The 13,885-nt window shown below is 41.9% G+C and overlaps 1 protein-coding gene across 1 annotated transcript in view; it reads right to left on the bottom strand.

Moving 5' to 3' along the window:
- Positions 1–2,203: 2,203 nt before the first annotated feature.
- klhl5 (kelch-like family member 5) overlaps positions 2,204–13,885 on the bottom strand; it is a 31,819-nt gene continuing 20,137 nt past the window's right edge. Inside the window, 12 exon segments of the mRNA XM_022206073.2 lie at positions 2,204–4,664; positions 7,364–7,497; positions 7,500–7,534; positions 8,780–8,917; positions 9,246–9,261; positions 9,264–9,319; positions 10,556–10,580; positions 10,583–10,641; positions 11,064–11,139; positions 11,768–11,923; positions 11,926–11,991; positions 12,959–13,145. Coding sequence (XP_022061765.2) covers positions 4,608–4,664; positions 7,364–7,497; positions 7,500–7,534; positions 8,780–8,917; positions 9,246–9,261; positions 9,264–9,319; positions 10,556–10,580; positions 10,583–10,641; positions 11,064–11,139; positions 11,768–11,923; positions 11,926–11,991; positions 12,959–13,145 — 1,005 coding nt within the window. The 3' untranslated portion in view covers positions 2,204–4,607.

The following is a 13,885-nucleotide window of genomic DNA, read 5'->3' as shown; positions in this document are numbered from 1 at the left end:
AACTTCTCCTTTGCAGAGATAATCCATCCCACCTCACAGGTGTGCCATATCAAGATGCTGATTAGACACCATGATTAGTGCACAGGTGTGCCTTAGACTGCCCACAATAAAAGGCCATTCTGAAATGTGCAGTTTTATCACACAGCACAATGCCACAGATGTGGCAAGATGTGAGGGAGTGTGCAATTGGCATGCTGACAGCAGGAATGTCAACCAGAGCTGTTGCTCGTGTATTGAATGTTCATTTCTCTACCATAAGCCGTCTCCAAAGGCGTTTCAGAGAATTTGGCAGTACATACAACCAGCCTCACAACCGCAGACCACGTGTAACCACACCAGCCCAGGACCTCCACATCCAGCATGTTCACCTCCAAGATGGTCTGAGACCAGCCACTCTGACAGCTGCTGAAACAATCGGTTTGCATGACCAAAGAATTTCTGCACAAACTGTCAGAAACCGTCTCAGGGAAGCTCATCTGCATGCTCGTCGTCCTCATCGGGGTCTCCACCTGACTCCAGTTCGTCGTCGTAACTGACTTGAGTGGACAAATGCTCACATTGGATGGCGTCTGGCACGTTGGAGAGGTGTTCTCTTCACGGATGAATCCCGGTTTACACTGTTCAGGGCAGATGGCAGACAGCATGTGTGGCGTCATGTGGGTGAGCAGTTTTCTGATGTCAATGTTGTGGATGGAGTGGCCCATGGTGGCGGTGGGGTTATGGTATGGGCAGGCATCTGTTATGGACGAAGAACACAGGTGCATTTTATTGATGGCATTCTGAATGCACAGAGATACCGTGACGAGATCCTGAGGCCCATTGTTGTGCCATACATCCAAGAACATCACCACATCACCTCATCATCACGGATTTGTTAAATGTTCCATTTCCACTCCAGATTGTGCGACATGAAAGCTCCATAACAGCAACTAAGTGAACCTTTTTGCAAGACTGTTTTATTTAGGGCCTACAATTAACTCCGTTTCTAAATTAATACTTTGAGAATAATAGTGTTAATACAGCACCTGCACACAACACATTTTATTTCCCGAAAGCTGTGAACAAAACTTAGATGACACATTTAGTGCAGACACTGTGAAAACACCATCGGTGATAATAACTGCACCTTTTCATTTCCCCTTAGCTTTGAAAATGGCATCTTAATTCACATTTTTCTGACATCTTTGCATTTGTATTCTGAATCTGTTTGTTCCAGCTCTTCACTGAAGCTGTGTAACATTTCTACAGAGGGACATAAAACCTCCAGTTTCTTTATGGCTGAGGTGCTCAAGAAAATGGAAGGATTCTTGATGTCTTTGCGAATCATTTCATACAAACTGAAGATGACAGTTTAGGTATCTTTGAAAACTTAAGGAACTCTATTAGAAGAGGAAATAATTGTGTGGATCTCAACAGCTTTTGTGTGCATTGATTAAGTTTCTAATGACTTAATCATTAGATGACTATTTAATGTAGATGTGGAGCTTGTGGTGAAATGTGTCGCTGCATTTCTGAGCTGTGTTCAGGTTATTCCTACATTTGGATGTTGAACATGCAGGGTCAGACGGTCCAGCACTTTCTGTGTCCCTCTTGTTTCTGTCAGGCGTAATAGACTCAGGTCCTGTTAAGGCAGCAAGACAAGGTCACTGGTATCATTTCTCAGCGCCACCGGGAACCGTTTGTCAGAACTGCTTCTGATTTAAAGCTTCTCCCCTGCAATAAATAACAGAGTGAATCAGTTGGTTACTGGTCGCTGTCCTGGGGTTAAAGTATCTGTAAATTGTGCGCATTCCTCTTCCTCTTGCACTCGTTTCACTCAGCGAACTCTTTAGCCTGCTGCTGTGTTTCTGGCTCAGACTGCGGCTTTTAAGTTAGAGGATCCACACTTAAGAGTAATGAGGATTCATATTAACCTCCCGGCACAGAAAATTAATTCACAGCCGCACTTCAGCAGCCAAAACCTGCACAGAAACCTTTGAACTACAAAAGCCGTCGCGAGAGCCTCGCTGATGGGCGAGTGCTGTCAGAGATAAGAGGCACATATAAACAAATTTACACCATAATGGCATTTATAGTGATAGTGACAAACACAAAGTCCTGGCAAAAACATCTGCACCATAAACATGATGAGCAGCTGCTGTTAAAACTGTTCTGTATTAGAGTTTTGCACACTAAAAAAAAACAGCAAAAACAGATCCAAGTGTTAAATCACATGTTGACTTTAATGTAGAAAAGACCAGTGGTGGCATATTACAGCAGCGTATACAGTACATACATAATTTATTGTGTAAAAGATGAGGTGTAACATTCGGTACAAAAAGGGGAGATGTGCAGCAGCGGCATTTCTCTCCGACCGTCTTTATTACACCCCTTCATCTTCTGAATTCATGATACAAAAAGAAGCACACAATAACACATGGTATACTTTGCTGGAATATTAGAATAAACAGCATACTGCAATAAGACTGGATTTGATATTTATTTATGTACATAATATACACTAAATATATAGTTTGATTTGGAATGTCGGTCTTTGTTTAACCTCTGACTGAAATGGAACTACTCTACAAGGTGGAGGTGACACTTCTGCTGCAATCTAAAGAGAATTACTCTAAATAAACAGCAGCAGGTTTGAAGCAGAAGAAAATAGAATAATGCAGCAGTGCATTAGGCTTGAATAAACATCAGCTCAGCTGTGGGGAATTGATAGCTTGCCCATCGCTTGCTTCTTAGATGTCATACCGGAAAATTTTCGGCGGTTTTTCAATCTTCAGTGACTCCTGTGGCGCTTGGCTTTCAGCTGTGTGGTTAAGTGTGTCTTTGTACAAATCTATGTGTGTGTGTGTCTCCGTGTGACTTTGTAAAGTGCATCCTGGGGGCTACATTAGCTCTAGATCTGTCAGGTCGCCTGCTTTGCTTCTTACTGTCAGGAGTTTCCTTTCTTTATGCTGGAAGTAAACACACATGCACGCACGCACACGAGCAGCAGATCCAAACGGACAGGAAATACACAATTATGGACGCAGCATGAAATTACTGTGGCACGAGTTCGTCTTGAAGTTATTGCGGCACATGTGCGTCTTGAGGCTTCTTGTCATGTAAATTTACTTAAACAAGCCCACAAATATGAACACACGAGTTAGTCTCGCAGATTTCATCTTCCCCTCATGTCTGGTGCTTTGTCTACAGCAGCATCGAATCTAATAATGCTTTGAACTCCACATCAAACAAAACGGCGGTACCGGCTGCATCAACGTTATTAAATTCATGGTCTCATTACATGATGTGTTGTTCATTTTTTTGTCTAGGTATCCTATGCTGATCTGAAATGAAGTGGTGTGTGCATCTGCCTGTGCAGTGATGAAATGGGAAAATGGGGATGAAGAAAAAGCAGCAGGGAATTGAAGATGTGGAGAGGGGAAGGGGAGGGAGGGGAGATTCTCTTTTGAGATAAAAATATACTCCTCGCGATCTCTGAACACACACATACACACACACACGCACGCACACACACGCACACAGAAGAAAAATAAGTTATCTGGCAGACAGAAAAGCTGGACTGACCCTGTGCACAACTAAGCCTGTAAATAGCTGACCTTGTGCTCTGGAGGAAATTGAGAGAAAAATTCCCCTGCAGGAATCAGGATTATTATTAGAATCATTATTATCATTATTACTCATGCTGCAAATCCAATAACACTGCTTAATGGACCTCAGTTATGTTTTTTTAAAAAGAAAAAAGGATGAACTACACAACTAAACACAAATAAAAGAGCAAGAAGCTGAATAACGTTCCAGCGTAAAGAAAAGAAGCAATAAATTGCATAACATGATATACAGAAGGCTCAGATGTGAGCTGATGCAACGTGGAAGACACACGCAGCTGAAATATTAGATGGAGCTTGATGTGTTTCTGACTGAAAATAATAAAGTGCCTCATGGTTCCTTACAGAATAGCTGCTCGTGAGGTTGTGCTGATTATGTCAAAGTCTTCCTTTCATCTGTCAGTGGGCAACAGTGGGAAAGCAGAGGAGAAGAGCACTTGCCAACTGCAGCATAAAAATAATAAGGAATACATTAAAACAGCATCAGTACACGCCGTCAAATATTGTTAGGAAAACCGAGAGCATGAAACGATGAGGCTGCCTTGACGATCTCTATCTGTCTTTCTCACCTTTATGTCAGCAGAAATAGAAGCTGAAAGCAGCCATGTAGGTCTATATATGTGTGTGTGTGTGTGTGTGCGTCCACCTTGTCTACAAGAACAAAATAACAGGCAAGAAAAAAAAGACAGCTGTTAAGTCGTGCTCCGATAAACACTGCAGATTCCTCTTCATCATGGGCTTTGGGTTTTGGTGGCAGCTTGCTCCTGTGGCAGTAGTAATCAGAGCAACCTGACATGTACCTTAACAACAATCTCTGCCTAGAATCTGAGTGATTACGGAGAAAAATGTGACACGGCTGAAGAGTAAAACCTGAAGAGGTCAGGAAACGGTTCTCCTGGTGAAGGCAGACGGATCTGTTGGTGTCCCTTCGGTGTCAGTGGTGACAAAGTGGAGGCTCTCTGAGCAACATCGAGCACAGTCTGCCATTAAATGTTTTTGTTTTCACAGTCTGACGGCCACCACACATGCACCTGCCCTGCCCAGACACAGAGGTGCCACCTGTAAAGGAAACACAAGAATCACAGTCACAGCTGGACAACAGGTACAGCTGTGGATTGTGTAGGACTATAAATCATGTGAAATCATGATTTTCATGCTTTCAGTTGGAGTTGAAAGATGTCATCCTTTGGGATTAAGCAGATGTAACGTACCCAGGATATGGTTTTGTTATCTGGCTTTAGAAAGTCTCACAATTGAGTCACAGTAAGTGTTGGCTTGAAGCTGGTTATTAACCCATTAAGTAGGCCTAAAACGATTCCTCGAGTTATTCTACTAACTTGATTATTAAAATTCTTCGAGGCAAAATTCTCTGAATGGAGGCTTCATTTAATCCACTACATACTAGCGCATTCTAGTGTTTACAGCCTTTAGCAGTTCAGAGGACTGAAATATGAAGACAGTTTAAGATAGTCAGACTTTCTTTGTGTGAGTCAACTCGACAAAAACTAAAACCTCAGTCAGAGTTAAAAGGTATGAAGGTGGTTTTCAACTTTCTTAGTTAATTCAGACTTTCTGCTTCAAACTTGTCACACTAAGAGGAGAGTTTAACACTTAATTTGGTTTGTAGAAGCAGAGATATAAGCATTTTAAAACCTAAAAATTCCAGGTGAGGATTGGGGGGAGGGTATTTTGGCCTAAATTATTAAAATTTGAAAATGCCATAACTCAAAAATTATTGGGAGTATAAGCCTGTAATTTTGCACACATAGCACTTTAATCATGATCTTCCACCACCAGCATCCACAGTAAAATTGAAGATGGTGCTGCAACCACCTTCCTGAATATTTCTTGTTTTGGGATGGAATAAGCCCAATACTACTGGACAAATAATAAAGTATGAGTGGATTTGATTCAACTGTACATTCCATTTGATGTGTTCCTTAGATGTAGCCTGATCTTATGGCTTGTAAGATCATTTTAGCCTCATATTATTTCAGCTGCAGCCCTGCTGCTGGTAAACATCTGGGAGCAAGTGAAGAAGAAATATTACAACATAATTCAGACTAAGTAGACTCACTGCAGATCTTATAAGGTCAGCAAGTACAAGGCCTTAGCACTTCAATCAGTTTCTTTCATAGGATTATATCGCTACACAAAGGCCTACAGAATAATAACATGGTATTGGATTTCTTGCAGTCAACAGGGTTAAAAAAAAATAAGGCATAGAAGACTTAAGTTCTTTCTGATGAGCAGCTAAATCTCACACATCAATACTCGTCAGGGAAAGAAAAGGATTTAGCGCTATGTAAACAGAGTGCAGTTCAGCCGAAAAGAGTTTTCATCACGACTCTTGGTTGCAACAAAGCTTTACATTTTTATACAATCTTGTATCAAACTTTTTTAAAGATTAGACAAGTAGAATAAAGTGATGTTGATAAAATGCCCCAATTTTAAGCTCAGATTTCTATATCACAGATCAACGACCATCAGAATGTGAAAAATCTGACAAATCTTTCCGGTTTTACAGTTTCTGACTAATAATATGAGTGGTCATACATAGATAGAAATTACATTTTTACAATCACTAATATCCTCGGTTATGCGATATGATTTTAAATCTCCAGAACGGATTACTGTGTGAATGCAGGCTATGTTCAGTGTTAATTTCTGACGTTACGACTGACACATCTCACATTGAAAGACAGAGCTCAGGTCAGCAGGACGTGACGATAATAAGTCTGCGCTTCGTTGGGAACACAACTTTACAGCCGACAGGTGCATGCTCGAGTAGAGGTGGGTTAAGAATAGTAGCAGCAAGTGACAGCGCAGCCTTCAGGTGAACAGTGCCGCAGAACACTGACAGCCTCAGTACACTGCCATGGTTAAAAGGCTGCACTGGGCATCTGTTGAAGTTTGTATTGTCAGTATAGCGGCACACTTGAAATAAGCATCGTTTTAAGCATGTATACTGAAATGCTTAGTTGGTTAAATGCAATCTCATTAATCTGGTAACATAATGAATACAACAGATGAATAACAGTGGCCCCAAAATGAAGAAAACTGTCTATAGTTTCCTCTCTGTCCTGTGATTTTTTCTATCTCTATTTGTGTTAAAGCAAGCAGGAGAAGAAGAGGACACTAGACTACTAGAACAGGAGAGAAAATACACCCACTGGTTTATTGGTTATCAGGTTCTGACAGCGCATTCAGGACACATTTAATGGTCTCAACGTGTCCCCTCTCATCTCAGCTAGTTCTCCTCCTTCTGTGGCGGTTTTGAACAGTCTTCTCTATTCTGTATCCACCTACCTGCACCTCTCCTGCTCTCAGCATGGTGCATGTGTCTCTAAACGGCATATTTTAGGCAACTTTGGTTGAAAATCCTCCGAGGCTATGCAGGAGATGGGATATAAACTGAGGTGTGATAAAGACCTGAAGCTGCTCAATGAGATCGTTCAACTCTGAAACAGTCCCCTCTACCTCCTACTGCTGCAGCAGCAAGGACAATATTAGCACGAGGTGACCACGCATTTGCATAACAATGGAAACAAGCAAGCTACATGGAAAAGGAGCTGGAAGAAGGTCAAACTGTGACTGTATATGTACAACTGTACAGGTGTACTTTAAGGTTTCTTATGTGTTTTTTGCTGAACTACATCGTGTCGCTGCACATAGGAGCAGATGTGTATGTGTACTAGAAGGAAATAGATCTTATTAAACAAAATGCAGCCGTTCCTGTGCGTGTTTCTGTGCAGTACCTGTGTCCACTCATTCGTCTGAGGATCATAAGCTTCCACAGTATTGAGATACACCTGCCCGTCGTATCCACCCACAGCGTACAGTCGGTCGCCAAGGAGACAAACACCAACAGCATCTCTGCTGATGCTCATGGGGCCACAGCTGTCCACACATCTGTCTGAGGGTCATACCTGTACACACACATACACCTGCATCAGCCTACACACCACAGTAGGTAATTAATTATTACTAATCGTTTCATTTTATTCCAAACAACGACCCATAGTCTGACATTCTGAGAAATACATTTGTTCTCTAAAGTCCTATATAATGACAGAAGATCAATCACATCAGTGCATTATGTTACTAGTATTTTAATACTGCAAGCAGCAGGATTGGCTCTTCAAAAATAGACTACCAACACCTTTATAGCTCACTGATCGCCATGTTTGTGTCACTTGTTTAATCCATCAATAGAAAGCTATAAAAAAAAGAAGTAGGAGATACGTGCTGTGACCATTCCTTGTCAAACAGCAGTCGAACTAACAGCATTGTCATCACTGTAAGATTTCCAGTCATGATTCTATCACATCTGTCCAGTGATCTCTACTCACGAGCCATGTCTGGCTCAAAAGGACAGGGAGGATGAATAAATGTGTCAGGAAACAGTTGGACAACTCAAAATAAAACCACAAACTGCCTAATGTTTGTGTACTGGTTAAAAGAGCACCCCCCCCCCCCCAAAAAAAAAAAAAAAAAAAACCCTAATGTATTATTTAATGAGCTTCAGCTTGAGTGCTGGAAGGCATATTTCTGAAGTTTGGCAGAGTCAGGAAGCAGTTTCCCCCAGCATGTCTCTGGGCTAAGCTAAGTTAACCAGGCTGAGTCCAGTTCCATACTTCACACGCTGTGTGTTTACAGTCATATCCTCTTATCTGACAACTGGCATGAAATTGAGTGAGCAAATTTTTGGAAAGTGTTGCGCTACTATGTACTCAGTTGCCAGTCTATTCGGTACATCTAGCTAAAACTACTGCAGTCTAACACAGCAGTGCTGCAGTAAATCCTCCTTTCATGAAGGTCGTAATGTTCAGTTTTTTTGGCATTGTATTATAAAGGTGACGATTTAACTGTATGGATGGACGATGTGGAGCGTGGTTGTAATATTGAGTCTACCCCAACAAGTCAAATGGATGTATATACAATTATTATGATTTAACAGACATGATTTAAGATTTTCCTCTATGATTTTACACACAGTTATCACACAAAAGATATATAGAACACAGCACAATTATCTTGAAAAAGATGGCAAATGTACCTCAGCATTATCATAATGAACACAATGTGTTGTGCATGGCAAATTTTAGATTTCAAACAGCTTAATGCAAAACGCATATGTCACATCTAACACATGTTAATAAATGTAGCCTCACCTTTCCACACAATCGCTTAACCGAGACGCCAGGGACGAGGCCGGAGCATCATGACCTCCGATGGCATACAGGAAGCCGTGCCATGTGGCCACACCCACACCTCCACGCCTCTTAGCCATCGGAGCACAACCATTCCACCTGAAAATGGAGATTGAAACCATCAGAAAGAAAAAGAGGGACAGAAAGCAGCCAGCTGAAAGAGAAAATATTCTCTTTTTTAGAGGGGATTATATGCCCTGGACCAGAGCCTCCTCTCTGCTTTTCCAGGAGTCCTTAATGAGTCTCCTCGATAAACAGCAGTTGTTTGAATATGGTCTGTTTCCATATCCTGAGAGGGTTAGCGGTCTCTTTTGATCTGTGAGTAGATAACCTTAAAAGCAGAGGTGCTGCACTGGAGGAAATAGTAGACAGGGAAATATAGGAGATGGCAATTAATTCTTGCCAAATGAAGTCCCTTGTCTCTGACCTGTTGGTGTGGGGTCGAAACACTCCACTGAGCGCAGGCAGGACGAGCCGTCACGACCTCCAACTGCATACAGTCTGAGGAAGACAGAAGACGGTGTTACACTTCAGGACACGCACACGCAAAACACTGCTCACATTTCTGAGCTCTGGAAGTCCCTTTTCAATTTAGTGACAGTGAAACAGATGGTACAAGGTCTGTGTGTGTATGTTATGCAGGATTTTGGGGGCAAAATGAGGTGAGAAAAATCAATCAGCCAACACTCCTGAGGCATCACAACCCTGAGCAGTCACGCAGTGTGTATGTGTGTGTGTGTGTGTGTTTTGGTGCGCGTGCACAAACATCCACGGATGTGAAGTCGTGGCGATGAAGAAAAAAGTGAAACAGAACCAGTCAAGCAAGTAATGAGCTCCATCAGGCAAAGAGCCCAGAGAATACACAACACATACATGCCCTGCTCACTAAAGCACACAGCCACGCACACACACACTACTGCTGGGCATCGTTAGCACAAATCCGTTGTCTCTGTATTAATTAGCATCTATAAGGCCTTTTGCTGTAGCTTCTCTCTGAAGCACTGAAAAATAAAAACAGTGCAATATTTTTGATTCTAATCATTTCTAGATAAATTTAGGGCAAGTGAGGACAGCCAACCCTTGAACTTATCAAATCCTGCTATTAAAATGTGCATGCGTGTGTGTCAGACCAGAACTTTTCCATTACTGTTTGATATATTAGTGGGTTTTACAGGAAGGGCGTCACTTTCTACAGCAGTTACAGTAACTTAAGCTCAACTCTGTTAACCTCGTTTTCTAAATCAGCGGAGCGCGTGAAGTTATTTTCTTGAAATTCTCCAGTGACAAAATTCATGTTTTGTTCTCCTCTTACAAAAAATTCCATAGAAGCACAGATGCAGAACTGAAATAGTTTGCTCTCAAGCCAGTTAAATGTTCTATATTGCGTTTTTCCAAACTGCAAGTGCTCGATTTTGTTCACTAATTGGATATTTTGTGTGGGAAAAAGTGGCAGTGTAATATAATAAACAGCATATGTGGTGCAGCATCTGCTTGTATATAATGTACAGTTATACATTAATTACTGGTAGGTGCATGAATAATCTGTAATGTGTGTATAACGCTGAGCTGGCAGGCGCTTTTGTTCAAATGTGTCACAGTAAATGTATTCAGCAACCACAAAAACAGGAGCAATATGTCATTAAAAATTCAAGTGCATCCCTCCATAACAAACAAGTAAGGGTGTGTTGCTAATATTGAATCTTTCCTAGACCCAACATGGATGGGATTATCACTTACTTGCCATTGAGAACAGCGACTCCACTGTGCTTCGGGGTGTAGCCATGCTAGCAACAAAGCTCCACTGGCGAGCTTGGGGGTCCCACCTGATAGACAGGGTGTAAACAACCTCTCAGTCATGCTTCAGGTGCATCACTACACAAATACACCTCACAGAAACAGCAGCCTCTCGCAAAGAATGAAAGAGACGGCGCTTTTCAGAAGAAAATGCATGTTATTTTTATATCGGTGCATTCTTCAGCGGCAGCATCTCATTCCTAAAACTGCGCCCCTGTTGTGGTAGAAAACAATTTTTTATTAGAACCACCTAAATAGAAGAAACGGTCCCTATGAAACATCATAAATGTGTCACAGCCCTGCATTCACAGCTGCAAATATCTCAAATATGATCAAATAAAACCAAAAGCATCTGCAGGGCCAGATACCAACAAATGCAAGTAAGAAAATAAATATATTGTTGGTAATATAGGTGAACTGGCAGTTAAAGGGCAGTGACGTCTCCTCTCACCTTTCCACTGTACTGAGGTAGCTCCAGCCGTCATGTCCTCCCACTGCATACATGGGCCCCTCTAGGACGGCCACACCTGCAACACAAAAACCACGTGTGCACGATTAAATCTATGGGGCCTTTCCGAAACAACATCAATTCGGACGAGCCCATAAAACCACACACGTTTATGACAAGAGGTGTGAGTTTTCGCTCTGTGTGCAACCACACCCAGGGCATTAGGCGTCCAGCGTAAGCAGCATGTTGACACCTCTACACTTGAGGGATTTATCTGCCAGAACATCTGTGCTGCCAGATGTGTGTTTGAATCCCTACTTCTTTAACACACGTGCACACATTTAGAAACAAAACATAGCAGAACAGCAACGCCTTATCAGAACTGCTCACAGCAACAGTAGGTGTGTGTATGGAGTGCAAAGACTGTCCTTCAAATTGTAGTGCTCTTGAGATACGACACCAAATCACTTACAATGTGTGGCAGAGGCATTGCTCTGTGCTGGAAAGTGCCCTTTGACTTCACTGTGTCAGGAGGCAAGTAAAAAGACAACCTTTCAAGCAAAGATCGATAAATATAACAGAAAAATGTCTGATTTTTCTGTAAAATTTCACTTTATCTGCAACAAAATTCAAGACGAACCCAATTCAGTCTGATATTTTCAAAGCCTTTTCCAGCTTTACACTTCAATTCAAGAAAAAGTCCTCACCTAAGCCGTGCCTATGTGTGGACATTGGAGGCATGACGCTCCAGGTTTTGCTGTGTGGGTTGTAACACTCCACAGTGTTGAGGGTCTTGAGTCCATCTCGGCCTCCGACTACATAGAGACGGCCGTCGAGGACAGCTACACCGAACTGCAGTCTCCGCCACTCATGGTGGCAACCTGCCGCCATGTGTCCCGACGCAGACAGTACTGCTCGATACTCGTGGCTCCTGGGAAAACACACACACAAAGAAGACAAGAAAATGTACACTTTGAATTGTGAAGCTCAATAAAGTTGCACATCAGCATAGATTTAAACTAAGCTCTTACTAGCTCTTTTTCTTTTCCTTCGGTTGTTTTTGATTCAGATTTCAGCCTAGTTTGAAGAATATTGCTAAACTTGAGTAAGATACCGATGCTCAGGACTTCATCTGAGGTGGAAAGCTTTAATAGCATAGACTGGGTTGTGACGTTAAAATGTGCACACACACACTGATTTGTCAGCTTTGATTAAGAATATCTCAGCTGATTAGAAGATATTTCCATGTCTTCCACTGCATTGTCATTTAATGCAGTTTTTTCAGTGTATTTCTTTGTGCCTTTTAAAATCCTATCACTGTGTTTTCGTAATGTTTCTTTTAACCCCTTGACAACTGAATTTATTTACACTAAAATAAAAAACTGTTTTGTGTGCTTTTGCTTTCCAGCTTATGTTAAATAAGCGGAGATTGTTAATTAATCTATTACACATAGAACATAGATACATACATAAAAATAATAACAAATGTAATAATTAGGTCCCACAGGTGAGAAACCAGTGCTTGCAAAAGGTTCCTAGGTATGTATTAAATATGCACAAACCAGCATTGGGAGAATAGATACGCTATCTCGGCTGCAGCCTGAATGAAAGTGGTATGATGCGAATACGCGACAATAGGCATCAAAGGGTTAAAATAAAGGTTTTACAAATCTGACAGCTTTCTCAAACGATGTGATGATAAGTCAGTTTTTATTGCTAAGCCAGGGTAATGACAAAATGTGTCTACATTTTATTTTCCTCCTTTAAGGCTGGAGTTTTCAGTTTTTCATTACGCCGTTTTACAGAGACTTTGATTTATCTTCAGCACTTTTTAACTGCATATTGAATCAATACCTCAGCTTCATGTGTGCACTGTTTGTGTGTTTTATGTGTTGTACCTTTCGTAGCATCCATTCCCCCCACAGCGAACATGGCCCCCACAGTGGCTTTGCGGGGCCGGGTGCGAGGGCTCTGAAGCAGGGGCCGGCGCTGGGGCAAAAGGTGATACTTCATCCCCTCCATCAGGAGCCGTTGACACTCGACACTGTCCCGCAGGAGAGGATTTGTCTCTAAGTCTGCCAGGAACTGCACACGTGGAAAAAAAACACACATCACATCAACACAGAGGTGACAGCTGCAGGTGAAACATATGCAGCGTAGGTGTATGTACGACACCGACATGGGTGTAGGCCCATGTAGGTTATGACATTATCACCGATTGAGGAGGTTTGAGAGTCGAAAGAAAGCTGCTCTCTCATTGATTGAGAGATTAGATCAGATCAGACAAACAGCCATTAGGGCTCACTCACACAAATGCAAAAGAACACATACACACTGATCATCCAACACACGAGAGGACTAATCTGTCCTCAACATCTCATCGGCTCACTGGTCCATACCCTCTAACCTCATCTGTGATCACACACACAGACCCAGACAGACTCGCACACAAACAGCCAGGGGCTGCAGCAAGAAGCACTTCCATCCACCAGTCTGCTCCTCAAAATACATCCAGAGGAAAGCACTGCCTGCGAGAGGCAGGGTGGTGAGAGGAAAGCTTTCCCTGAAGGCTAGAATTACATGATTTACATTTAGATAGGCATGTGTTTGTGTGTGCTGATAGACAGATGGAAAACAGCAAAGTTTCCAGAGGATTTCAAAGTCATTTTAAGTTTCCAGACTTTGTTTATGCCTGTATCTTTGTGTTTGCTGAAGTTGAATTCAGAGATGGTTACTAAGATTTAATGATAGTAAACAAATATGAAGGTTACACTCTCTGATAAAAACAGACAATTATCTCTACCCTTTGATCTTCCTTTGTGTTC

Source organism: Acanthochromis polyacanthus, chromosome 3 (genome assembly GCF_021347895.1).
Source record: "Acanthochromis polyacanthus isolate Apoly-LR-REF ecotype Palm Island chromosome 3, KAUST_Apoly_ChrSc, whole genome shotgun sequence".
NCBI classification, from domain to species: domain Eukaryota; kingdom Metazoa; phylum Chordata; class Actinopteri; family Pomacentridae; genus Acanthochromis; species Acanthochromis polyacanthus.
Note: the sequence above shows the minus strand (reverse complement) of the source record. Positions and strands in the feature narration are given on the sequence as shown.